The following is a 26,740-nucleotide window of genomic DNA, read 5'->3' as shown; positions in this document are numbered from 1 at the left end:
GGAGACAAAAGACCTGTACTCAGAAAACTATAAGATACTGATGAAAAAATCAATGATGACACAAACAGACGGAGATATATACCATGTTCTTGGATTGGAAAAATCAATATTGTGAAAATGACTATACTACCCAAAGTTTGATAGGGATGGCACCGAATCTGTAGATTCGGTGCCATCCCTATCAAACTACCAATGGCATTTTTCACAGAACTAGAACAAAAAATTTCACAATTTCTATAGTAACACAGAAAACCCTGAATAGCCAAAGCAATCTTGAGAAAGAAAAATGGTGCTGGAGGAATCAGGCTCCCTTACTTCAGACTATATTACAAAGCTACAGTAATCAAGACAGTATGGTACTGGCACAAAAACAGAAATATAGATCAATGGAACAGGATAGAAAGCCCAGAGATAAACCCATGCATCTATGGTCAACTAATCTATGACAAAGGAGGCAAGGATATACATTGGAGAACAGACAGTCTCTTCAATAAGTGGTGCTGGGAAAACTGGACAGCTACATGTAAAAGAATGAAATTAGAACACTCCCTAACATAATACACAAAAATGAACTCAAAATGGATTAAAGACCTAAATGTAAGACCAGACACTATAAAACTCTTAGAGGAAAACATAGGAAGAACACTCTTTGACATAAACAACAGCAAGATCTTTTTTGACTCACCTCCTAGAGTAATGGAAATAAAAACAAAAATAAACAAACGGGACCTAACGAAACTTAATAGCTTTTACACAGCAAAGGAAACTATAAACAAGATGAAAAGACAACCCTCAGAATGGTAGAAAATATTTGCAAATGAATCAACGGACAAAGGATTAATCTAAAAAATATATAAACAGCTCATGTAGCTCAATATTAAAAAAACAAGCAACCCAAACCAAAAATGGGCAAAAGACCTAAATAGTCATTTCTAAAAAGAAGACATGCTGATGGCCAAGAAGCACATGAAAAGCTGCTCAACATCACTAATTATTAGAGAAATGCAAATCAAAACTACAATGAGGTATCACCTCACACTGGTTAGAATGGGCATTATCAGAAAATCTACAACAACAAATTCTGGACAGGGTGTGGAGAAAAGGGAACCCTCTTGCACTGTTGGTGGGAATGTAAATTGATACAGCCACCATGGAGAACAGTATGGAGGTTCCTTAAAATCTAAAAGTAGAACTACCATACGACCCAGCAATCCCACTACTGGGCATATACCCAAAGAAACCCATAATTCAAAAAGACACATGCACCCCAATGTTCATTGCAGCACTGTTTACAAAAGCCAGGTCATGAAAGGAACCTAAATGCCCACTGACAGACGAATGGATAAAGAAGATGTGGCACATATATACAATGGAATATTACTCAGCCATAAAGAGGAACGAAATTGGGTTATTTGTAGAGACGTGTAAGGACCTAGAGACTGTCATACAGAGTGAAGTAAGTCAGAAAGAGAAAAACAAATATCATATATTAACGCATATATGTGGGATCTAGAAAAACGGTACAGATGAACTGGTTTCCAAGGCAGGAATAGAGACACGATGTAGAGAACAAATATATGGACACCAACCAGGGAAAGCGGGGTGGGAGGGGGTGGTGGTGGGATGAATTGGGAGATTGGGACTGACATATATATACTAATATGTATAAAATAGATACCTAATAAGAACCTGCTGTATAAAAAATAAAATAAAAGAAGGTGTTTCAAGAACCAAGACACCTAAGTAAGGTCACCTATCCCTCATAAGGCTAAAGGTGTAAGGCTGCTGTTATCTAAGTACGGTTCATGGGCCCAAAGGAGGCCCTTTCAGGGTGGTTTACCAAACTCGATGAGTTTTCTCTCTTTTGTTGCAGATTAGTACTCCGCACAGGATTCACAGTGACCTCCCCTGTCATTATCTCTCTCTCTATCTCTCTTTTTGTACACGTCCCTCCTCTCTGGTACACTGGTCCACAAATTCTAGGTGCTTCAAGATCCCCAATCTCCTATTCCGTCTCAATCTCACAGTGAGACAGCTGGGCTATTTTTGGTAAATCCCTCCCGCACTGGTGCCGAGAAGCTGCCTCCATGAAGTAAGCTGGGCAATGGTCGGGCTCACCTCATCTGTTTTCCTTATCTCTGTGCTACCTGTAGTCCAATGTCCAAAAGTTGTTTCATATAGTTTGTCCAGTTGTCCAGTTGGAAGGAAGGTCAACTCTACCTTTATCAGTGAAGAAGTTAACAGTAATTTGTTTTTATTGTATTTTACAAATATGTCATTTCATGATGGATAAGGATAAAATCGTTTTCAACCAACCACACATTATTTGAGACCTGCCTTAGGTAATGTTTCCTCTGTGGCATGCTGAATGAGTCTTGGGGATGAATAGTAATTCAGGCAAAGGATTTGGGGAGATTAGGGAGCACTTTCTAGGCAGATGAATCCCTCTCTTACCCATGGGAGTCATGGACACATATGCAAGGAAGAGACCTCTGACTATTCCAGTTAAATATTCTGCCTGGGATTATTTGGGTAGCTAGAGATACTTGTACCATGCAGAAAATGATGGAAGCAACAACTGAATATTTCCCTAAGCATGCTCGTGTTTAGAGCTCTCTTCTGAGTCCTGTCCCATTTTCCTTTACCTATGCCTCAAGCTATTAATATTTTATCAGGAGAAAGAGGTCAGATATAGCTGTGGTGCAATTTTCAGGATGAACACCAGAGGGCGGGGTTTCCTACAAATGTGGTTCCTCTTTTTATTCAGGTGCTGGTTTGACTTGTTTACTTTGTAGCCACAAGACAGATTACTGTTGCTGTGCAGAAAGGGGCTCTCAGTTTCTAAGTGAGGAGTTTCTATAATATTCAGCTGCAAACTAGCCCCATTAGATTTGGTGTACTTTAAGGAGCAAGGCCCGTTGCCAACATGTTTTCTGCCACTCACTCTGTTCTTGTGATCTTCTTAATATTCAGTAAGTAACATTTTATCTTAAATGTTCATGATTTTTCATTTTCCTATAATTATAGGTAACTTTTAGTTTTCTTCTCTGGCTGAAAACTCTCCTTCTGTCCATTTATAACATAAAAAAGTGATTCTCTTGTAGGAGGGACCAATGGAGACTCAGTGAACCAGACAGAAGGCCCAGTGACTGTCTCAGAGGGGGCGCCTAGGACCCTGCACTGCACTTACCAGACCTCTGATTCAGATCCCTATCTTTTCTGGTACGTCCAGTATCTCAACAAAGCTCTGCAACTCCTCCTGAAGGGCTCGAAGGCAAACCGGAAGGCAGAGCATCAAGGTTTTCAGGCCACTCTTGTTACAAGTGACAGCTCCTTCCACCTGCAGAAACCCTCAATGCAAGCATCAGACTCGGCTGTGTACTACTGTGCTCTGAGTGACACGGTGAGAGGGGCTGCAGGGGGAGTTGAACACAAACCCAAGGGAGCAGGAGGGCTGAAGTGAGCAGCCTTGAGAGGAAGAGGTATATTCTCTCCTTGGGCAGTGTTTAGTTTATTTAGAGCTTTTCAGGAAAATGAATCAAGCTCAGATCTAATTCCTAGAAACCCAGGAGGTTGGGACTTGTTCTTCAGGGAGAATAGGGTGGATGTCAGTCTTAAAGAAGACCCAAGCTCTGATCCCCAGAAGCGTCCCTGTTTAGCCAGAAAGACTCCTCCCTTATCTAAACTGACTTTCAAAAACATCTATTTTCTCTTAACGTAAGATGGATTTTAGATGTCACGATATTAATATATTCATTTAGGGAAGAGAAAAGGAATAGATGACTAAAAGCTGCATCAGCTGAATCACAATCATAAATCAGCACAGGGATGCCAAGCAAATCATACACAAATTTTCACGCGGCTGAGACGTAACGCTGTTGAGGCGCTGCTCTCAGTGAAATGAGCCAGAGCTGCTGCAGCAGTGGGATGAAAAGGCATTTGTGATTTTTGAATGGCTACATTTTTGATATGAGGAACTAGGAATGCATGGTCTGGTGATTTTGCATTCATTTTGACTATAGGATGGGATACTTGAAAGCAAGGTTTTTCTAGCACAGACTGATTATTGATTGCCATTAGACACATACAGCTGGACAAATTTTGTCCACCAGGAAACTTGCTGTGATAGCATTAAGTAGACAAGGAACTTTATCCAATGTAAATTTCCCCAGGAACCAATGCCTTGGAGTGAAGGAAGAAAAGTTATGATGACTGAGGGTAAATAGTTTGATTTTCCTGTCCGGAAGAAGAATCTGTGAACTTATTTCACTGTAGAGTTTGGCTGCAGGCCAAAAAAAAAAAAAAAAAAAGGCCATACAAAAACATGGATGACTATTTGTTCTCAGAAGTCACCATAATCATAACAAATTGTATTGCTCATAAAACTTATGTCTATCCTAGATGCATTGGCTGCATATGGCAAATGACTGCAGCACTGATATAATTGTTGTCAACTTAATTACAATAAAGTCTAAATAGGCAGGTTAGATTCACCAACCAGGTCAACAAGCCATGATGTGCCACAGGCAAACTGATAGCAGCAAGTTACATTTCCTGTTCTGGTGCAGAAGCATCTCACACTTCAGTACTTGTGCACGTGCCCTGTCAGGCACAGGGCAGGCATTTAGACCCGAATTTGAGACAGAACACAGCACATTTCACTCAGATAAGAGCTTCCAACATGGGGTTCCCTGGCCTGCTGAGAGCTGTCATAGCCTCCGTCCGCCTTGGTAAGGCTGGTAAGGATGGCCACAAAAAGACTCAGCTCTACTCAGCTCCCATGTTTGGGGGTAGGGCAGGTTATTATTGTCTGGTGGTGTGTAGGAGAGTTGAGTAATGGGTAGAGGAATTAGAAGTCTTAGTCCTATGCTTGTCCCTTGCAGCCCTCGGGGTTCCACCAAGAGAACCAGCCTAATTCTTTCTGTCTCTCTGTCTGTCTCTCTCCATATATATTATATATACAAAATTTTTTCTTCTCCCCAGGATCCATCACAGCCCAGAAAGTAACTCAAGAACAGCCAGGGTCTTCCCTGGTGTTGCAGTGGTTGAGAATCTGCCTGCTAATACAGGGGATAGGGGTTCGAGCCCTGGCCTGTGAGGATCCCACATGCCGCGGAGCAACTAGGCCCGTGAGGCACAACTACTAAGCCTGCGCGTCTGGAGCCTGTGCTCCGCAACAAGAGAGGCAGCGATAGTGAGAGGCCCGTGCACCGCGATGAACAGTGGCCCCCGCTTGCCACAACTAGAGAAAGCCCTCGCACAGAAACGAAGACCCAACACAGCAAAAATAAATAAATTAATTACTAAACTCCTACCCCCAACATCTTCCTAAAAAAAAAAAATTGAAAAAACAAAGACCAGCCAGAAATCTCTATGCTGGAGAAAGAAGATGTAACCTTGGATTGTGTATATGAAGCTAGTAGTTACAGTTATTATTTATTCTGGTACAAACAAACACCAAGTGGGGAAATGATTTTCCTTATTTATCAGGAGTCTTACAATGAGTGAATACAACAGAGGGTCGGTAGTTTTTGAACGTCCAGAAAACGGCCAGTTCCATCAGCCTCACCATCACAGCCTTGCAGCCTGGGGACTCAGCGGTGTATTTCTGTGCTCTGAGAGACCACAGTGATGCAGGTCCCTGTGGGAACACCACAGAAACCTCAGATCTCAACGTGAGGTGTCCCCCAGCTATGAAAACCTTAGTGAGATTCTCGGTAAGGACAGGAGAAGGCAGCGGCCGTGTCAGCGAGGCAGGGGAGTTAGAAGTGGAAACCTCACTCTAAGGAAAATGCTCTCTCTCTGGCTCAGAGAACATATCTAAAAGTGTCATTCATCAAAAGCATCTTTATCTTCAATTCTTCATCTTGAAGTAGATCATTTGCCAAAAAAATTTTAACTTTTTTATGGTGATTATATTAAAGCAAGTGATTTGGTTTAAAAAAATTCAGTAATATTTGGCCAAATCTGCACCTGAATTGTTAGACTTTTAGGTTCACTGCACAAATATTCATGCATTGCTGACTAAGTCTTGTCATTATGTTAGATCTGAAGTATCTGTTAAATGGCACTTCTTGGACTCTCCCTGTCCCATTGTCTCATGCTGTGCCATGAATGACCTGGAATGATGTACACAGAATAAATGTCACCACAAGTCTTGACACCAAGGAGGAATGAAGCTCTTCAGTTTGCTCAGAAACAGCCCCATTACCTGATCACATTCTCTATATGCAAGTTTAATGCAGATAAAATAGAATATCCAAGGAAGTAATACTCAAAACAAAACAGAACAACTCAAAAATTCTACTAGTCAGGAAAAACTCTGCTACAGAAGCACATCTTGTAGGATGTTTTCCATTCTGCGTTTTTACCCAACAGTATATTATGAAATAATTATTTGCACAGCATTATTTACAGATCAAAATCACACATTCTAATGATGATATTCCAATGTATGATTTTTTTCTTTAAAAAGATGTTGGGGGTAGGAGTTTATTAATTAATTTATTTTTGCTGTGTTGGGTCTTCGTTTCTGTGTGAGGGCTTTCTCTAGTTGTGGCAAGCAGGGGCCACTCTTCATCGCGGTACGCGGGCCTCCTCACTACCACGGCCTCTCCTGTTGCGGAGCACAGGCTCCAGACACGCAGGCTCAGTAGTTGTGGCTCACGGGCCTAGTTGCTCCGCGGCACGTGGGATCCTCCGAGACCAGGGCTCGAACCCGTGTCCCCTGTATTAGCAGGCAGATTCTCAACCACTGCGCCACCAGGGAAGCCCCCAATGTATGATTTTATAATACTTTTTTGGCAAATTCTGTCTTACTAGCTTTTTAGATTATTTTGAAATGAACACACAGGTATTTGATGATTTCCTTGATAATTCCCAGGAGGTGAAGAGAAATTTACCTTTAGTCTTTGTGGTATGGGCTCCCTGATCATTTCTGTGACCCTGGAGTATAGCACATTTTCACTCTACAACTACTAAACACTCATATTTTTCCTGTTACAGAAAATTCTCTTACATCAAGGCTTTGCTTTACAGTTTAGCTCCTAATGACTCCAGATGGCCTCAATTTCAGACAATTCTGTACCACATATATTAAAGTAGCTGTAATATAACATCTGAAAGAGTAATGTCTCTGTGCTATTGTGTGGTGATATTAGGTGGCAATTAACCTGGTGGATATGTTTTCATATGGAATTCCAAAAAGAAAGATATTCTTCCTTGTGTAAGGATTTTCTATCCCTACTGTACAAAAAACAATGATCCCAATACAGAACAACTTTCCAGAAAAGAAAGCGTAAGTGTGTGTGTGTGTGTGTGTGTGTGTGTGTGTGTGTGTGTGTGTCGGGGAGAAGGAGAGGGGGGGGAGAGAGAGAGAGAGAGAGAGAGAGAGCGAGAGAGAGAGAGAGAACACGATAGACTTATGTAGCCAAGTCATGAAGTAATTAACTAAACAGTTAAATTTCGTAAAACGTATTGGAAGTAAGTAAGGTCTTTAGAGACAACTTTTAATGAAGAAAATAGATGTAAGTAGTTTACAAGGGAATAAATCAAAGATTTGAAGCAGGAAAAATGTATCTTAGAATCTGGTGCAGGAAGCGGTATTGGCGAGAGGTACTCAAAGGAGGATTCCCAAAAGTTAGCAAAAATTTTAAAAAGCACCAGACCGAAAATAATCAATGACCTGTCTTGTTGAACAATTATTTCAATGTATTTGTACTTTGAAAGTCTGAGAAATCTTCTAAAATGTTTTGGATAACATGCATACCAGCTCAAACTGGAGCCGTTGTAAAATCAGTCACTAGTCTCTACTTGATCCCTAACATCCCCCAAATCATATCCCGTCTCCTTCATCAATGAGCTGTCTAATCATAATCGCCTTTTAAAATTTTCTTGATTGTCACATAACTCTAATTTTTCTAATATCTCCATCAGATTATTTTGCCAATAAATAAGTAAATGCCATCTGGGAAGGAATGCATTAACAGTGTGCCTGTAACTTGTTTTCTGCTTCCTCTGAGGTCACCTGAGGCCTTTGGGGTTTCCTGAGCTGACCTCTTTGTGGACACAGTATTCTCATTTATACTCGAAAAGTAAAGAGGAGTTTTTAGGAGTTGTTCCATACTAAGTTCTTATCCAGAATGACCTTAGCAGGACATCCAGGGTATTTCTAGATTATTGATTGAAAATAAACTAGAATTTATGGACATAGGATATATCTGATTGGAAAATGGCAGTCAACTAATGTTGGATCTCTGGTGCGTGATTAGAAAAACGTGAAAGACCCCAAACCTCAATGACTTCCCTGTTGCAACCTGTGTTGCTATAGTTGATGCTTGTCATGCTGAACCCCAAGTCTGTCCTGGTGTTAAAAAAGGGACTTTGTGAAGCTTCATTTGAACAATTCATGAGCTCCCAGAGACTGAAGCTGGGTTTGCTGCTCTTTTTTGCTTGTAGTTTTGCTCTTCAGAAGTCCTGTTTTATCCCCTTCTAGTCACTATAATCCTTCCAAGGAAAACACAGTCCCATAGATAGATTGGTTTCGCCCATTTTTGAACATTATACAACTAAAATAATATAGTTTGGATTTTTTTCTATCTGGATTCTTTTCTTAATATCATATTTCTAAAAGTCATCCATGTTGTATACAGTTTAGTTTGTTTATTCTTATTGCTGTATGAACATACCAGAATTTATTTAGCTACCTGCTTAAGTGGTTCTTTGGATTTTTCCTGCCTTTGGCTGTTATCAATTGTGTTATTATGAATATTCATTTTTTTTTTTTTGCGGTATGCGGGCCTCTCACTGTTGTGGCCTCTCCCCTTGCAGAGCACAGGCTCCGGACGCGCAGGCTCAGCGGCCATGGCTCACGGGCCCAGCCACTCCGCACGTGTGGGATCTTCCCAGACCAGGGCAGAACCCGTGTCCCCTGCATTGGCAGGCGGACTCTCAACCACTGCGCCACCAGGGGAGCCCATGAATATTCTTATACATGTTATTTACACACTGCTATTGGGCATATATATTCGAATTTCTGGATTAAAGGGTATACATATATCTGGCTTTAATTCCTCCACTAGCTAAGCCCTCAAAGAGTGCTAATAACCTCGGTGTTGTAAATCAACCGAAATTTCCAAACCTCATCATTGCTGACCTCTCAGAAATTTCAGACACATGAGTTGTGACCATTTACTCTTGCTTCATATCCTCTCTTCCTTAGAGAAAGTTTCTCTTTCTTAGAGAAACAGCTTCTTCTCTGACAAAACACTCTCTGAGGTTTGTACCTACTTCTTGGGCTGTTTCCTCTCTCACTCCCGCACACACCTTCATCTCCCTTCCAGTCATTAACTACTGTGCGTCTGCAAGGTTTAGCTCTAGACTGTGTCCTCTCTTTGTGTTATTCTCTCTCTCTCTCTGACATTTTACTCATGTCTACATGACTCCGTGTCATACCTCATCATCTTTCTCTAGCTTCTCACACAATTTAACAAGTACGAGCCACCTTTCTGTCACATATACACAGAGATAAAAATAACAGAGTAATCAGCATTCTGGCCATAAGTACAGTAAAGTGAGAGAAATTGTCATTGCCGCCTAGTGTGACCCTCTGAATCCTCCAAACTCCAGGGGATTCATTTCAAACTCCCTGAGCCAATCTTCTGAATCTCCTCTAACTTGGCTTGAGGAAGACTGAGGAAGACACACCATCACAGCTTCACTTCTGTTTGCTCTAACTCTTCAGTGAATTATCAGTTTTCTCATATATCATTACTCTGCATGATAGGCTAAGGAAAGTTGAACAAATGCACTTCATATATGTTTTGGAAGTGTACCCAAGCATGTATTGTGGACTCTCTCCATCGGTTCTCATGTACTGAAGGCTCTCTTCCAAGTCCAAGACAAAAGGAAGTGTTGCAATTAATATGTTTTTATAATCTACATCTATATCTATACTTATGTATAGACTTCTAAAATTCCTGCTATGCCTGTAACTGTGAGTTCCATACAGTCAGGAAACATGTATGTATTGTACATTACACAGTACATGGCACATAGTGGTTGCACATTAAATATTGGCTAACTGAAGAATGAATTAATTGATAATATCAACAGATACAGAGCTTCTACCTTTTGGATGCTGTTAGATAATTGTGTATCAATTAGTTCCTGTATTCGTCCAATTCTCATCACCATAAGGATACTTCTATTTCCATGTACCATAAATCCCCTTTCTGTTTGTACAGATTTTCATCATATGGTACTATTTTCAGGTTTGCAATTAGATGGTCTCCCTCTTGTTGGCGTAGACAGAGCCATCTTCATCACCTGAGTGAGTCTATAGGAAGATGTATATCGAATTCATTTTCTTGTGGACTTGGAAGTCCCTCTTATCGGTGAGTCTTCCGGTTTCACCTGGTGATGACGTATTCCTGTATTATCTCTTTTCTGCTTTCTTCTCTAGAGCTTTTATCTTAGAATTTCAGCCTCAAATATTTATTTCCTGTGGCTAGAGATATGAGTCCTATAAAGCTAAGGGTGGTAGTAGGCAGAGAGTGGGGGAGTGGTCCAGGCTGAAAGAAAATCACAGTTTACTTAGTTCTCTTTGAATCTCAATACTTTTCCTTTCCATCCTAATTCCTAGGGCTCAAAGGAAATGACGTTTTTATAATAGGTGTTCTCCATACACTAGATGTTGCCCATGAGTACAATTGGATGGTGTCGAACTGTTTCTATTTATCTTTACCATTGCCATCACTTGTTCTGCTTCTTTGTATATTTTTAATTTCCAGTCTAGTGACCTAGTTTGGGGGTAGATATTCCTACCATTGGGAGTCCTAGCCTGAGACAAGAAAAATGTCTTGTCTGTTTTTCTAATTTCCTGATTCTGGTTCCAAGGGCTGAATTATTTCAATCAAGAATCCTTTTAAGTTCCTGGATTCTCAACCCTTAAGAAAACTTTTAGGAAGTATTATCCTCGATTGTAATATTGGTATTTTAAAAGTTCTCCTACGAGAGCAAAAATCAGGACTCTGCCTCCGGCACAGCAGAAAGAAGAGTCACTACATCCTTGGGGAAATGAGCTATTTGACCTTGGAATGGTGACTGTGATAAAAGGTAGATGGAAGCATGTAATTTTAGCAAAAAGTAATAAGAGAAAGAGGCAATTCTCTTTCTTGTGACAATTTGTAGAGAATATTCTCTTTTTCAAGAAACACATGCTCAATTATAGGAAAGAAGTTATAGCAAGGAAAAGACTCACTTTAGTTCACTTTGATGACTTAAATATTAATAGGCATTTTGTTTCTCAGAGAATTTTAAAGTTTAAAAGAATGTGAATTTTAGGAAAGATTACAGTTATCCTTGATCATAAGATAGATGTAACCATTTTCCAAATCTATACTAGAAAACATTGCCCTGTAATACGTGATAGATGATTTCAGAGGCTGATATGTTGAGAAGGGTTTGGGTTTGTACTATAGTTTTAACTTTACTTTTAATTTAGAGAAATCACAGTAAGTATAAAAAGGGAAGCTCACAGGCTCAAAGCATAAAAGTTTTTTTCAGTCTTCTATGAGAAGTGCTCAAGCTACATTTTGGTTATGTTGCTTTGAACTAGTTACTTGATAACAGCAAATAGGTAAAGCTTAAGACAAAGATGATGACAGATTCCTCTTTTCTAAAAAAGATCTTCTTAAAAATATACATTATAAAAATCAACTCAAAATGGATCATAGACTTAAATGTAAAATATAAACTATGAAACTTGAAAAAAAATAAGAGAAAATCGTCAGGACTGGAGCTAAGTAAATCTTAGATTTGACACCAAAAGCATGATACACACACACACACACACACACACACCCCTAACTGAATCAAATTTAAAAACTCTTCCTCTACAAAAGACCCTGTTAAGAATATGAAGGGATAAGCTACAGACTGGGGGTAAATATTTACAAACCATGTATCTGACACAGTACTTGTATCTAGAATATATAAAGAACTCTAAAAGCTAAATGGTATAGAAAATGAACAACCAATTAGAAAAACGGGTGAAAGACTCAGATTGATATTTCACCAAAGAGGATATACAAATTGCAAATCAGCCCATGAAAAGATGCTCAACATCATTAGCCATCAGAGAAACGCAAATTAAAACCACAATGAAGTATCACTATACAACTATCAGTGAGGCTAAAATAAAAAATAGTGACAACACCTAATTCTGGCAAACATGTGGGGAAAACTGGATCACTCATAAACTGCTGATGGGAATATAGAATGATACAGGCACTCTGGAAAATGGCCTGGCAATTTCTTATAAAACTAAACATGCAATGCAGACTTGGATACTTATCCTAGATAAATAGAAGATTTCATTTACATAAAAATCTGTACCTGAATATTCATAACAGCTTTATTCATAGCAGCCAAAATATGGAAACCTGATGTCCCTTAGTAGGTGACTGGTTAAACAAACTGTGGCACATCCCTACCATGGAATACTACTCAGAAATAAAAAGAAACAAACAGGTTGGTTACACACTATTACATGGACAAATCTCATGTTTTTACTACTCATTCTGAGTGAAAAAAATCTCAATGCTTACTTCTATATAATTCCATTTATATAACATTATTAAAATAACAAAATCGTAGGAATGAAGAACAGGTTAGTGATTGTCAGGGGTTAAGGACTAGGGAAGGGGTGGGTGTGGCTACAAAGGGGTGGCATGAGGAAGCCTTGTGGTTATGAAACAGCTGTGCATCTTGATTGTGGCAGTGAACGTATACATGTGATATACATGAATGCATGAATCTGTACATGTGTAAAATTGCATAGAACTACACACACACACACAAATGGCTGCATGTAAACTGTGGAAATCTAATAAGCCCTGTGTGTTTTACTAATGTTAATTTCCTGGTTTAGAGACCCCTGGAGTACATAGGGTGAAGAGTACACAGAGCCTCCCTGTGTATTTTTGGAAAATTCCATGAATCTATAATTATTTCAAATTAAAAATGTTTTTTAAAATTACAAACAAATTTCATAAAAATCACAACTGTAAATCATCTCCTTGGTTTCACTGCACATCACACATTCAGCTTCTGGGTTCTTTTAGAGTCTATCCTACAAAGAGCTCCAGCATTAATCCTGCAGTTATCTTTTTCACGTTCTTTCTGAGACACACATTCAGAAACAGAGAAACACAGCCTTTTAAATATGATTTGTAAGAGTCACAGTTTGCTAAGTGTGACTAGAATAAATCAAAGGATGAGAAAATGGATACAAGTTAGATTAATGACTTTCAGATCACTGAGAAATTATCAGATTTTCAAAGAAAACGTCAAAGAACAACAAACCCCTTACCTACACTGTTAGTGCAATAATTCTGTGCAGCTTATTCTTTTCTAGTCCCTGAGTGGGTGAGGGATGAAGTGACATCAAAGCAGTGCGTCTGAGGGTTGATGTTCTTTTTCTGGGTTGTAGCTAATGGGGGTAGAGTGTGCTCTTCAGACAAGTCTGAGGAGACCTTATATAAATGGTGGTCAACTCTGCAACATCAACACATGTTCAATGACAAAACCCAGTGGAGTGGGGCTTCCGGGAAGATGGCGGACGAGTAAAACGCGGAGATCACCTTCCTCCCCACAGATACACCAGAAATACATCTACACGGGGAACAACTCCTACAGAACACCTACTGAACGCTGGCAGAAGACCTCAGACCTCCCAAAAGGCAAGAAACCCCCCACATACATGGGTAGGGCAAAAGAAACAAGAATAAACAGAGACAAAAGGATAGGGACGGGACCTGCACCAGTGGGAGGGAGCGGTGAAGGAGGAAACGTTTCCACACACTGGGAAGCCCCTTCGCGGGCGGAGACTGCGGGTGGCGGAGGGGGAAAGCTTCGGAGCCACAGAGGAGAGCACAGCAACAGGGGAGCCGAGGGCAAAGCGGAGAGATTCCCGCACAGAGAGTCAGGGCCGACCGGCACTCACCTGGCCGAGAGGCTTGTCTGCTGACCAGCCGGGGCAGGCGGGGCTGGGAGCTGAGGCTCGGGCTTCGGTCGGAGCGCCGGGAGAGGACTGGGGTTGGTGGTGAGAACACAGCCTGCAGGGGGTTAGTTCGCCACGGCTAGCCGGGAGGGAGTCCGGGGAAATGTCTGGACCTGCCGAAGAGGCAAGAGACATTTTCTTCCCTCTTTGTTTCCTGGTGCGCGAGGAGAGGGGATTAAGAGCGCTGCTTAAAGGAGCTCCAGAGACGGGCGCGAGCCGTGGCTAAAAGCGCGGACCCCAGAGACGGGCAGGAGATGCTAAGGCGGCTGCTGCCGCCACCGAGAAGCCTGTGTGCGAGCACAGGTCACTCTCCACACCCCACTTCTGGGGAGCCTGTGCAGCCCGCCTTTGCCAGGGTCCCGGGATGCAGGGACAACTCTCCCGGAACAACGCACGGTGTGCCTCAGGCTCGTGCAACATCACGCCGGCCTCTGCCGCCGCACGCTCGCGCCGCCCTCCGTGCCCCTCCCTCCGCCCCGCCTGAGTGAGCCAGAGCCCCCGAATCAGCGGCTCCTTTAACCCCGTCCTGTCTGAGCGAAGAACAGCTGCCCTCCGGTGACCTACACGCAGAGGCAGGGCCAAATCCAAAGCTGAGCCCCCGGGAGCTGTGAGAACAGAGAAGAGAAAGGGAAATCTCTCCCAGAAGCCTCAGAAGCAGCGGATTAAAGCTCCACAATCAACTTGACATACCCTGCATCTGTGGAATACATGAATAGACAACGAATCATCCCAAATTAAGAAGGTGGACTTTCAGAGCAAGATTTATTATTTTTTCCCCTTTTCCTCTTTTTGAGAGTGTGTATGCTTCTGTGTGAGATTTTGTCTGTATAGCTTTGCTTCCACCATTTGCCCTAGGGTTCTATCCGTCCGTTTTTTCTTCTTCTTTTTTTTCTCTTAATAATTATTTTAATTTTAATAACTTTATTATATTTTATCTTATTTTATTTTATTATACTTTATCTTCCTTCTTTCTGTTTTCCTTCCTTCTCTCCTTCCTCCCTCCCTCGTTTCTTTCTTTCTTTGTTTCTTTCTTTCTACTTCTACTAATTATTTCTTTCTATTTTTTCTCCGTTTTATTCTGAGCCGTATGGATGAAACGCTCTTGGTGCTACAGCTAGGAGTCAGTGCTGTGCCTCTGAGGTGGGAGAGCCAACTTCAGGACACTGGTCCACAAGAGACCTCCCAGCTCCACATAATATCAAACGGCAAAAATCTCCCAGAGATCTCCATCTCAACACTAGCACCCAGCTTCACTCAACGACCAGCAAGCTACAGTGCTGGACATCCTGTGCCAAACAACTAGCAAGACACGAACACAATCCCACCCATTAGCAGAGAGGCTGCCTAAAATCATAAGTCCACAGACACCCCAAAACACACCACCAGACATGGACCTGCCCACCAGAAAGACAATATCCAGCCTCATCCACCAGAACACAGGCACTAGTCCCCTCCACCAGGAAGCCTACACAACCCACTGAACCAATCTTAGCCACTGGGAACAGACACCAAAAACAACGGGAACTACGAACCTGCAGCCTGCAAAAAGGAGACCCCAAACACAGTAAGATAAGCAAAATGAGAAGACAGAAAAACACACAGCAGATGAAGGAGCAAGATAAAACCCCACCAGACCTAACAAATGAAGAGGAAATAAGCAGTCTACCTAAAAAAGAATTCAGAATAATGATAGTAAAGATGATCCAAAATCTTGGAAATAGATAGACAAAATGCAAGAAACATTTAACAAGGACCTAGAAGCACTGAAGAGGAAACAAACAACGATGAACAGCACAATAAATGAAATTAAAAATACTCTAGATGGGATCAATAGCAGAATAACTGAGGCAGAAGAACAGATAAGTGACCTGAAAGATAAAATAGTGGAAATAACTACTGCAGAGCAGAATAAAGAAAAAAGAATGAAAAGAACTGGGAAAGTCTCAGAGACCTCTGGGACAACATTAAGTGCACCAACATTTGAATTATAGGGATTCCAGAAGAAGAAGAGAAAAAGAAAGGGACTGAGAAAATATTTGAAGAGATTATAGATGAAAACTTCCCTAATATGGAAAAGGAAATAGTTAATCAAGTCCAGGAAGCAGAGAGAGTCCCATACAGGGTAAATCCAAGGAGAAACACACCAAGACACATACTAATCAAACTGTCAAAAATTAAATACAAAGAAAACATATTAAAAGCAGCAAGGGAAAAACAACAACTAACACACAAGGGAATCCCCATAAGGTTAAGAGCTGATCTTTCAGCAGAAACTCTGCAAGCCAGAAGGGACTGGCAGGACATATTTAAAGTGATGAAGGAGAAAAACCTGCAACCAAGATTACCCAGCAAGGATCTCATTCAGATGTGATGGAGAACTTAAAACCGTTACAGACAAGGAAAAGCTGAGAGAGTTCAGCACCATCAAACCAGCTTTACAACAACTTGTAAAGGAACTTCTCTAGGCAAGAAACAAAAAAAAGGAAAAGACCTACAATAACAAACCCAAAACAATTAAGAAAATGGGAATACGAACATACATATCGATAATTACCTTAAATGTAAATGGACTAAATGCTCCCACCAAAAGACACAGATTGGCTGAATGGATACAAAATAAAGACCCATATATTTGCTGTCTACAGTAGACCCACTTCAGACTTAGAGACACATACAGACTGAAAGTAAGGGGATGGAAAAAGATATTTCATGCAAATGGAAACCAAAAGCAAGCTAGAGTAGCAATTCTCATATCAGACAAAATAGACTTTAAAATAAAGACTATTAGAAGAGACAAAGAAGGACACTACATAATGATCAAGGGATCGATCCAAGAAGAAGATATAACAATTGTAAATATTTATGCACCTAACATAGGAGCACCTCAATACATAAGGCAAATAGTAACAACCATAAAAGAGGAAATCGACAGTAACACATTCATAGTAGGGGGCTTTAACACCCCACTTTCACTAATGGACAGATCATCCAAAATGAAAATAAACAACGAAACACAAGCTTTAAATGATACATTAAACAAGATGGACTTAATTGATATTTATAGGACATTCCATTCAAAAACAACAGAATACACATTTTTCTCAAGTGCTCATGGAACCTTCTCCAGGATAGATCATACCTTGGGTCACAAATCAAGCCTTGGTAAATTTAAGAAAATTCAAATTGTATCAAGTATCTTTTCTGACCACAACGCTATGAGACTAGATATCAATTACAGGAAAAGATCTGTAAAAAATACAAACACATGGAGGATGAACAATACACTACTTAATAACGAAGTGATCACTGAAGAAATCAAAGAGGAAATAAAAAAAAATACCTAGAAACAAATGACAATGGAGACATGATGACCCCAAAACTATGGGATGCAGCAAAAGCAGTACTAACAGGGAAGTTTATAGCAATACAATCCTAACTTAAGAAATAGGAAACATCTCGAATAAACAACCTAACCTTGCACCTAAAGCAATTAGAGAAAGAACAAACAACCCCCCAAGTTAGCAGAAGGAAATAAATCATAAAAATCAGATCAGAAATAAATGAAAAAGAAATGAAACGATAGCAAAGATCAAAAAAACTAAAAGCTGGTTTTTTGAGAAGATAAACAAAATTGATAAACCATTAGCCAGACTCATCAAGAAAAAAAGGGAGAAGACTCAAATCAGTAGAATTAGAAAAGAAAAAGGAGAAGTAACAACTGACACTGAAGAAATACAAAAGATCATGAGAGATTACTACAAGCAACTCTATGCCAATAAAATGGACAACCTGGAAGAAATGGACAAATTCTTAGAAATGCACAACCTGCCAAGACTGAATCAGGAAGAAATAGAAAATATGAACAGACCAATCACGAGCACTGAAATTGAAACTGTGATTAAAAATCTTCCAACAAACAAAAGCCCAGGACCAGGTGGCTTCACAGGCGAATTCTACCAAACATTTAGAGAAGAGCTAACAGCTATCCTTCTCAAACGCTTGCAAAATATAGCAGAGGAAGGAACACTCCAAAACTCATTCTACGAGGCCACCATCACTCTGATACCAAAACCAGACAAGGATGTCACAAAGAAAGAAAACTACAGGCCAATATCACTGATGAACATAGATGCAAAAATCCTCAACAAAATACTAGCAAACAGAATCCAACAGCACATTAAAAGGATCATACACCATGATCAAGTGGGATTTATCCCAGGAATGCAAGGATTCTCCAATATACGCAAATCAATCAAGGTGATACACCATATTAACAAACTGAAGGAGAAAAACCATATTATCATCTCAATAGATGCAGAGAAAGCTTTCAACACCCATTTATGATAAAATCCCTGCAGAAAGTAGGCATAGAGGGAACATTCCTCAACATAATAAAGGCCATATATGACAAACCCACAGCCAACATCATCCTCAATGGAGAAAAACTGAAAGCATTTCCACTAAAATCAGGAACAAGACAAGGTTGTCCACTCTCACCACTCTTATTCAACATAGTTTTGGAAGTTTTAGCCACAGCAATCAGAAAAGGAAATAAAAGGAATCCAAGTCGGAAAAGAAGAAGTAAAGCTGTCACTGTTTGCAGATGACATGATACTATACATAGAGAATCCTAAAGATGCTACCAGAAAACTACTACAGCTAATCAATGAATTTGGTCAAGTTACAGGTTACAAAATTAATGCACAGAAATCTCTGGTATTCCTATACACTAATGATGAAAAATCTGAAAGTGAAATCAAGAAAACACTCCCATTTACCACTGCAACAAAAAGAATAAAATATCTAGGAATAAACCTACCTAAGGAGACAAAAGACCTGTATGCAGAAAATTATAAGACAATGATGGAAGAAATTAAAGATGATACAAATAGATGGAGAGATATACCATGTTCTTGGATTGGAAGAATCAACATTGTGAAAATGACAATACTACCCAAAGCACTCTACAGATTCAATGCAATCCCTATCAAACTACCACTGGGATTTTTCACAGAACTAGAACAAAAAATTTCACAATTTGTATGGAAACACAAAAGACCCCGAATAGCCAAAGCAATTTTGAGAACGAAAAACGGAGCTGGAGGAATCAGGCTCCCTGACTTCAGACTATACTACAAAGCTATAGTAATCAAGACAGTAGGGTACTGGCACAAAAACAGAAAGATAAATCAATGGAACAGGATAGAAAGCCCAGAGATAAACCCACGCACATATGGTCACCTTATCTTTGATAAAGGAGGCAGGAATGTACAGTGGAGAAAGGACAGCCTCTTCACTAAGTGGTGCTGGGAAAACTGGACAGCTACATGTAAAAGTTTGAGATTAGATCACTGCCTAACAGCATACACAAAAATAAGCCCAAAATGGATTAAAGACCTAACTGTAAGGCCAGAAACTATCAAACTCTTAGAGGAAAACACAGGCAGAATACTCTATGACATAAATCACAGCAAGTTCCTTTTTGACCCACCTCCTAGAGAAGTGGAAATAAAAACAAAAATAAACAAATGGGACCTAATAAAACTTCAAAGCTTTTGTACAGCAAAGGAAACCATAAACAAGACCAAAAGACAACCCTCAGAATGGGACAATATATTTGCAAATGAAGCAACTGACAAAGGATTAATCTCCAAAATTTATAAGCAGCTCATGCAGCTCAATAACAAAAAGACAAACAACCCAATCCCAAAATGGGCAGAAGACCTAAATAGACATTTCTCTAAAGAAGATATACAGACTGCCAACAAACACATGAAAGAATGCTCAACATCATTAATCATTAGAGAAATGCAAATCAAAACTACAATGAGATATTATCTCACACCGGTCAGAATGGCCATCATCAAAAAATCTAGAAACAATAAATGCTGGAGAGGGTGTGGAGAAAAGGGAACCCTCTTGCACTGGTGGTGGGAATGTGTATTGATAAAGGCACTGTGGAGAACAGTATGGACGTTCCTTAAAAAACTACAAATACAACTACCATATAACCCAGCAATCCCAATACTGAGCATATACCCTGAGAAATCCATAACTCAAAAAGAGTCAAGTACAAAATGTTCATTGCAGCTCTATTTACAGTAGCCCGGAGATGGAAACAACCTAAGTGTCCATCACCGGATGAATGGATAAAGAAAGTATGGAACATATATACAATGGAACATTACTCGGCCATAAAAAGAAACGAAATTGAGCTGTTTGTAATGAGGTGGATAGAACTACAGTCTGTCATACAGAGTGAAATAAGTCAGAAAGAGAAAGACAAGTACCGTATGCTAACACATATATATGGAATTTAAGGAAAAAAATGTCATGAAGAAGCTAGGGGTAAGACAGGAATAAAGGCACAGATCTACTACAGAATGGACTTGAGGATATGGGGAGAGGGAAGGGTGAGCTGTGACAAAGCGAGAGAGAGGCATGGACATATATACACTAACAAATATAAGGTAGATAGCTAGTGGGAAGCAGCGGCATAGCACAGGGATATCAGCTCGGTGCTTTGTGACCGCCTGGAGGGGTGGGATAGGGAGGGTGGGAGGGAGGGAGACGCAAGAGGGAAGAGATATGGGAACATATGTATAACTGATTCACTTTGTTATAAAGCAGAAACTAACACACCATTGTAAAGGAATTATACTCTAATAAAGATGTAAAAACAAAACAGAACAAAAAAAAACCCAACGGAGTGTCATAGAACCAAACAAATTAAACAATACTAGTTTTACTATACGTATCTTCCTGTTCCCCACTCTGCCCTGTGATGTTCTGATCTCTCCAGGGTCTAGAATGGAGAGCTCTGCTTTCCCTCTGCCATGTTCTTCCCTCCTGTTCTCCTAAGATCTATCAAGTTCGTGACCCTGAGTTGTAGTTACACTTGGTCCCTGTAGCCAGGCATAAAATTATTTGAAGCAATGGTTTCTTAACTTATGTTCCCAATTCTCTGTCAAAGAGGTCTCCAGACATATCCACAGCTATTCTATTCCCCCGCTTTTTTCAGCACTCTAGTCCTTTTAAGGTCTCACCTGCTGAGATTCTTCTGTACTATAAAGAGAAACACATTCCATTACTATGCTTGGGTTCAACTTTTATAACCTCTGGTAGCAGTTTAGCTTTAAAGGCCAAACAAGGAAAAATGAAACGATTCAAATTGCAGGCAGAGAAGGCTTTTCTGATTACTACTTTAAACCTCATATGCACTATGCCCACCAATATAAAAAATGTCCTCCCATCAATTTTTGTCTTTGTAGGGGGCATGGAGTGGGTCCTGTAAGATGTTTGTGTTTGTGACCACCAGGTGGCAGTGGTTCCATTCCTCTCATTCCTCCAGTGCCTTAAGGGTCAAAAGCATGACAGCTACTAGAGGATTTGCTCTTGATTGGCTGAGCCACCAACAGAAAGACTATCTCGTGCATTAGAGAAGGAGAACTAAGACACAGGAGCAGCTCCTCAGGGGAGAAGATTTGGAATCATTAAAATTGTATCAAGAGTGTGATATCAGGATGGAGAACATGCTGGAATGTGCATTCATAGTCTTGTGGCTTCAGCTTGGCTGTAAGTTGGAGGTTAAGAGATGAGAACCATAAGGGCACATTTATCCAAAGCTGGAGAGAAGAGAGAGAGGGGTTTAGTCTCAGCTCATCCCAGGCTTTTTGTTGGAATTTTTCAAAACTGCTGAACTGAAAGCTTTGTTTCATTTCTGATTTTGTTTTCCTGAACAGGGTTGAGGGGAGAAGACAAGGTGGAGCAGAGTCCTCAGACCCTGAAAATCCAGGAGGGAGACAGTCTCATCCTCAACTGCAGCTACACGGTCAGCAAGTTTAACGGGGTACTGTGGTATAGACAGGATCCTGGGAAGGGACCCGATCTTCTCTTCCTTCTTTACTCAGTTGAGAACGAAAAGCAGAACGAAAGACTAAAAGCCACCTTGTTAAAGAAGGGAAGCTCTCTGCACATCGCAGCCCCTAAACGTGAAGACTCAGCCACTTACCTCTGTGCTGTGAAGACACAGTGCTCCCCAGGCACCTGCAGCCTGTACACAAACCCTGCAGCTGGGGCTCTGGAATCAGGGCATCTTTGGTGTTTTCCTCTCCTCGAAGAAGTAGTTACTTAGCACCCAGAACCTCTTTTCAAGTAGTCCTATGGAGAATGAAATCTTGTGACATAGCCAGACAGCAGAGATTACGGTTCATTCTGTCCAGGATCCTGAGTGATACTGGTATTCAACTTTGTCTTTCATTAAAATGTTTAGGTCAGATTTTGGTATCAAGATGATAATAGTTCATTAGATAAGTTGCAATTTATGGCTCCTTTTCTATCTATAGAAGAATTTGTGCAGGGTTTTTAATAATTTTTTTTTAATTTTCAGAAAGTTCACTAGTGAGCCATCTAAGCATAGTTTCACTTATGGGAGAAACTTAATAATCCTTCAATTATGGATTCAGTTACTTTAACGGGTAAGGGGTTCTTTATATATTTGTTTTTTTTCTTGTGAAAGTTGGTCAATTTTGTTATTTCCACACATAGTTTATTATTTGCTACCTTTACTTTCTTTTATTTATCTTGCTACTTTTTCTAGTTCTTTGAGTTGCAAGTTTGACTATTGATTCTCAACATTTCTTCTTTCCTAACAAATAGAATTTAAATCCATAAATTTGCCTCTAATTACAAATATTCCTTGACTTCCAGTGGGGTTACGTCCCAATAAACCCATTATAAGTTGAAAATATCTTAAGTCAAAAGTGCATTTAATACACCTAAACTCCGGACATCATAGCTTAGCCTAGCTTACCTTGAACGTGCTCAGAACACTTATATTAGCCTACAGTTGGGCAAGATTATCTAACACAAAGCCTATTTTATAATATGGTGCTGACTCTCTCATGTAATTTATTGAATACTGTACTGAAAACAAAAAGCAGAGTGGTTGTCTGGGTTCAGACCGGTTTTGTTTCTTTTTTTTTAACATCTTTATTGGAGTATAATTGCTTTACAATGGCGTGTTAGGTTCTGCTTTATAACAAAGTGAATCAGCTCTACATATACATATATCCCCATATCTCCTACCTCTTGTGTCTCCCTCCCACCCTCCCTATCCCACCCCTCTAGGTGGTCACAAAGCACCGAGCTGATCTCCCTGTGCTATGCAGCAGCTTCCCACTAGCTATCTATTTTACGTTTGGTACTAGTGTGATGGTCATTTACCCTTGTGATCCAGTGACTGGCTGAGAGCTGTCCAGCATCAAAAGAGAGCATCATACTAGCCCAGGAAAAGATCAAAATTCAAAATTTGAAGTGTGATTTCTACTTAATGCATATCACTTTCATACCATCATAAAGTCAGAAAACCGTAAGTCAGGGACCTTCTGTACTGCTTTTGCTGTATCCCACATGTTTTGATATGTCATATATTCATTATTATTCAACTAAAATGTTTGGTAATTTCCATTTGAAGTGGGGATTTTATGTCCCATGATGATATTTCCAGGGACGTAAGAATGGCCAAATCCTGCCCTGCTCACCACTGGGAAGATTCCTGAGGATGCTTATATGTATTAGCTTAATACAAATGGAAAGTGAAGAAGGACTTTCAGCCGAACCAGGACCTGATTACCTCTAAAGCAGGAAAGGTGGGTTGAGGTTCAGGCCTAAGTGGAGTTTCCTACTTCCTTCTGAATCCAGAAAAGCAAGCTCAGAATTCCTATAAGGATGAGTAGGAGAGATAGGCCACGCCTCAAACTAGCCAAGGGTTGACTTGATTTTCAAGTATCTGAGCTGAAATAGAGAGAGAAAGAGGTAGCCAATCACAGCATACTAAATTAGCTCTCCTTAGATTTGCTTATTATCACAGGTAGGCAAAGACTTAAAATGCAAGCGATATAAGCAGAGTGAGTGGAGTCTTGAGTCCTACACTTTAAGTTAGACTAAGGACTAATTTCCTACTCATAAATGGACTGCGAACAACAGAATCAGCCCTCCTCACCCTCCCGTGTGGGAAGGGGAAGAGGCAAGGTCTACATAGAAGGAAAGCAGAAGTGGAAATTTCCTGATTTAGGGAAAGTGAGGTATTCTTTAATCCACACCATCTGGGTTTGTTTAATTTTAATCTTTTGGGTTTACAGCTTTAAAGTCTGCCCAATGTGTTCAGGGAAAGAGATCAGAGAATTATCATGGGATCCTTGTTTCCACCTGCCCTTATTTTGTCATTCGCATCATTACCACAATCATCTTTATTATCATTTATGGAACACTTACCATATGCCAAGTCCATTGCTAAGCACTTTACAACTCATTTTATAATCTAAAAACCGCAAAGTAATATTAACCCATCCTCAGTTGAGGAAAACTAAGGCTTAAGAATGTTTAAAGATGAAGGGATTTCTGAGAAAAAGTAAATGCTGCAGGCAATATAAGATGAGATTAAAACATAAAAACTCCAGAGTTAACCAATTGGACAGTATTTCTCAAATTTTACTGTACATTTAAGAATCACATGAAGAAAAAATATGTCTTATTCTGATCAACAGATTCTGATTCAATAGGTCTGGCATGAGGTTGGGGGTTTACTTTTTTAGTGAGTTACTTGATGAGTTTGGTTCAAGTGACTGGGAGATTTTACTCTGAAAAACACTATAAATGGAAGACTGCTGAATTTCAGGAGGATGGATGATATGAAAATGTGTGTGTTGTGTATTCACTTAGATGTTAGGTGGTTAGAGAACCTCAGAACCCACCTGGGGACACCTAGTGCACGTAACACCTTATTCTGATTAAACCATATCCTATTTTTATTAGTAAAAATAAAAATCTCTTTTTTAGTGATAAACAAGGTAATGACTTTTGTTTTCAACAACAGCAAAAAGAAATTTATCCATGGTTTAATGAATGGTGAGATTTGGTATAAAACTGATGTAAGTGCAAGTTTTTGTCACGTTAATGAGCTAGGCCAGCTGTTAGTGGAATGCCTTTTGTAACTGCAGGTACTCAAACGTGAAATGGAGAAAGTCTTAATTCTATGCCAAGGGCTACTGTTATGATGATGGATGCTGTTGGATCAAAGATTTTTGTAAGTGTTCGTTGTTTATTTGTTTTCATTCTTTATTTTTAATTAAAAAACAAAACCTCTCTGTATGTTAAAGGCCATGAGTCTGTTATTTCTTAATATTTCCTCCTCTGTTCTAAAGTTTAAATATATTATACTTCATAATTTTAATTCATCTTTTTACTCTTTCTGGATTCTTTACAACATTTAAAATTCATATTGAAGAAAGCAATTTACAACATTGAGAAAATTTTGTTTATTGCAAAATATAGCACAATAATTATCTAACCTCTGCCTTCATAGTTCTCCTAATAATTTCCAGGAGAGACCACACTGATGACTTATAATTGTTTTATGACCATGTTTAATCTTCTGCCATATCCTCACAGCCAGGCTTTCCTTTTCCTGTATCTGTAGTGATTTGGTTGTTGCAGGGCTTATTATTGAATTTTGTTCCTCAAGCTCATCTAATTGGTAAATATTAATTGATTTACTAATATTATTCGAATATATTTAATTATAATATATATTTATAAATTACACAATATAAAATATTGGACTATATATGTATATATTTTTTCTTTTGTCTTAAGAATTAGAAACCTTTATTTAGAATCACTTATAGAATCAAAGAGATTTTTTTTCCATTTAGATGAATAAGATGTACTCTGGAGCATTTTTCATTGTCACAAATTTGGCAGCTGGGACCCAGAACTAGGGACCAAGAGGCATTAAGCATTCATCATTTTCCATTAAGAACAACTCACAGCCAGGCACTCTAGGATTTATGAAGAAGCAACTGTACAGACCCTGCAACCCCTGATCTTCACTTCTTTAGCTGATGTGAGGGATGGAGCAGTCAGGAGAAGAGTATCATCAGAGTGTTCCACTTTCCCCATGAGGCACTTCAAACATAGCTATCCTAAAATACTTGCTTTTTTTTTTTTTTTTTAACATCTTTATTGGGGTATGATTGCTTTACAATGGTGTGTTAGTTTCTGCTTTATAACAAAGTGAATCAGTCATACATAAACATATGTTCCCATATGTCTTCCCTGTTGCGTCTCCCTCCCTCCCACCCTCCCCATCCCACCCCTCCAGGCTGTCACAAAGCACCGAGCCAATATCCCTGTGCCATGCGGCTGCTTCCCACTAGCTATCTACCTCACTGCGTTTGTTAGTGTGTATATGCCCATGACTCTCTCTCGCCCTGTCACAGCTCACCCTTCCCCCTCCCCATAACCTCAAGTCCGTTCTCTAAGAGGTCTGCGTCTTTATTCCTGCTTTACCCCTAGGTTCTTCATGACATTTTTTTCTTAAATTCCATATATATGTGTTAGCATACGGTATTTGTCTTTTTCTTTCTGACTTACTTCACTCTGTATGACAGACTCTAGGTCTATCCACCTCATTACAAATAGCTCAATTTCGTTTCTTTTTATGGCTGAGTAATATTCCATTGTATATATGTGCCACATCTTCTTTATCCATTCATCCGATGACGGGCACTTAGGTTGTTTCCATCTCCGGGCTATTGTAAATAGAGCTGCAATGAACATTTTGGTACATGACTCTTTTTGAATTTTGGTTTTCTCAGGGTATATGCCCAGTAGTGG

The 26,740-nt window shown here is 39.8% G+C and overlaps 1 pseudogene and 2 gene segments (V, D, J or C); all 3 read left to right on the top strand.

Annotated features, from left to right (window-relative positions):
- The first annotated feature begins 2,926 nt into the window (after positions 1–2,926).
- LOC132528259 (T cell receptor alpha variable 18-like) lies at positions 2,927–3,463 on the top strand. The segment is given in 2 exon segments: positions 2,927–2,972; positions 3,105–3,463. Coding segments are annotated over 2 exon segments (405 nt in total).
- A 1,218-nt stretch (positions 3,464–4,681) lies between these two features.
- LOC132528247 (T cell receptor alpha variable 19-like) lies at positions 4,682–5,786 on the top strand (annotated as a pseudogene).
- A 15,753-nt stretch (positions 5,787–21,539) lies between these two features.
- On the top strand, positions 21,540–22,196 carry LOC132528239 (T cell receptor alpha variable 20-like). The segment is given in 2 exon segments: positions 21,540–21,637; positions 21,805–22,196. Coding segments are annotated over 2 exon segments (444 nt in total).
- Positions 22,197–26,740: the final 4,544 nt, after the last annotated feature.

The sequence above is a fragment of the Lagenorhynchus albirostris genome, chromosome 1 (assembly GCF_949774975.1).
Source record: "Lagenorhynchus albirostris chromosome 1, mLagAlb1.1, whole genome shotgun sequence".
NCBI lineage: Eukaryota > Metazoa > Chordata > Mammalia > Artiodactyla > Delphinidae > Lagenorhynchus > Lagenorhynchus albirostris.
The sequence above is the reverse complement of the archived record's forward strand: the minus strand, read 5'-3'. Positions and strand labels throughout refer to the sequence as shown.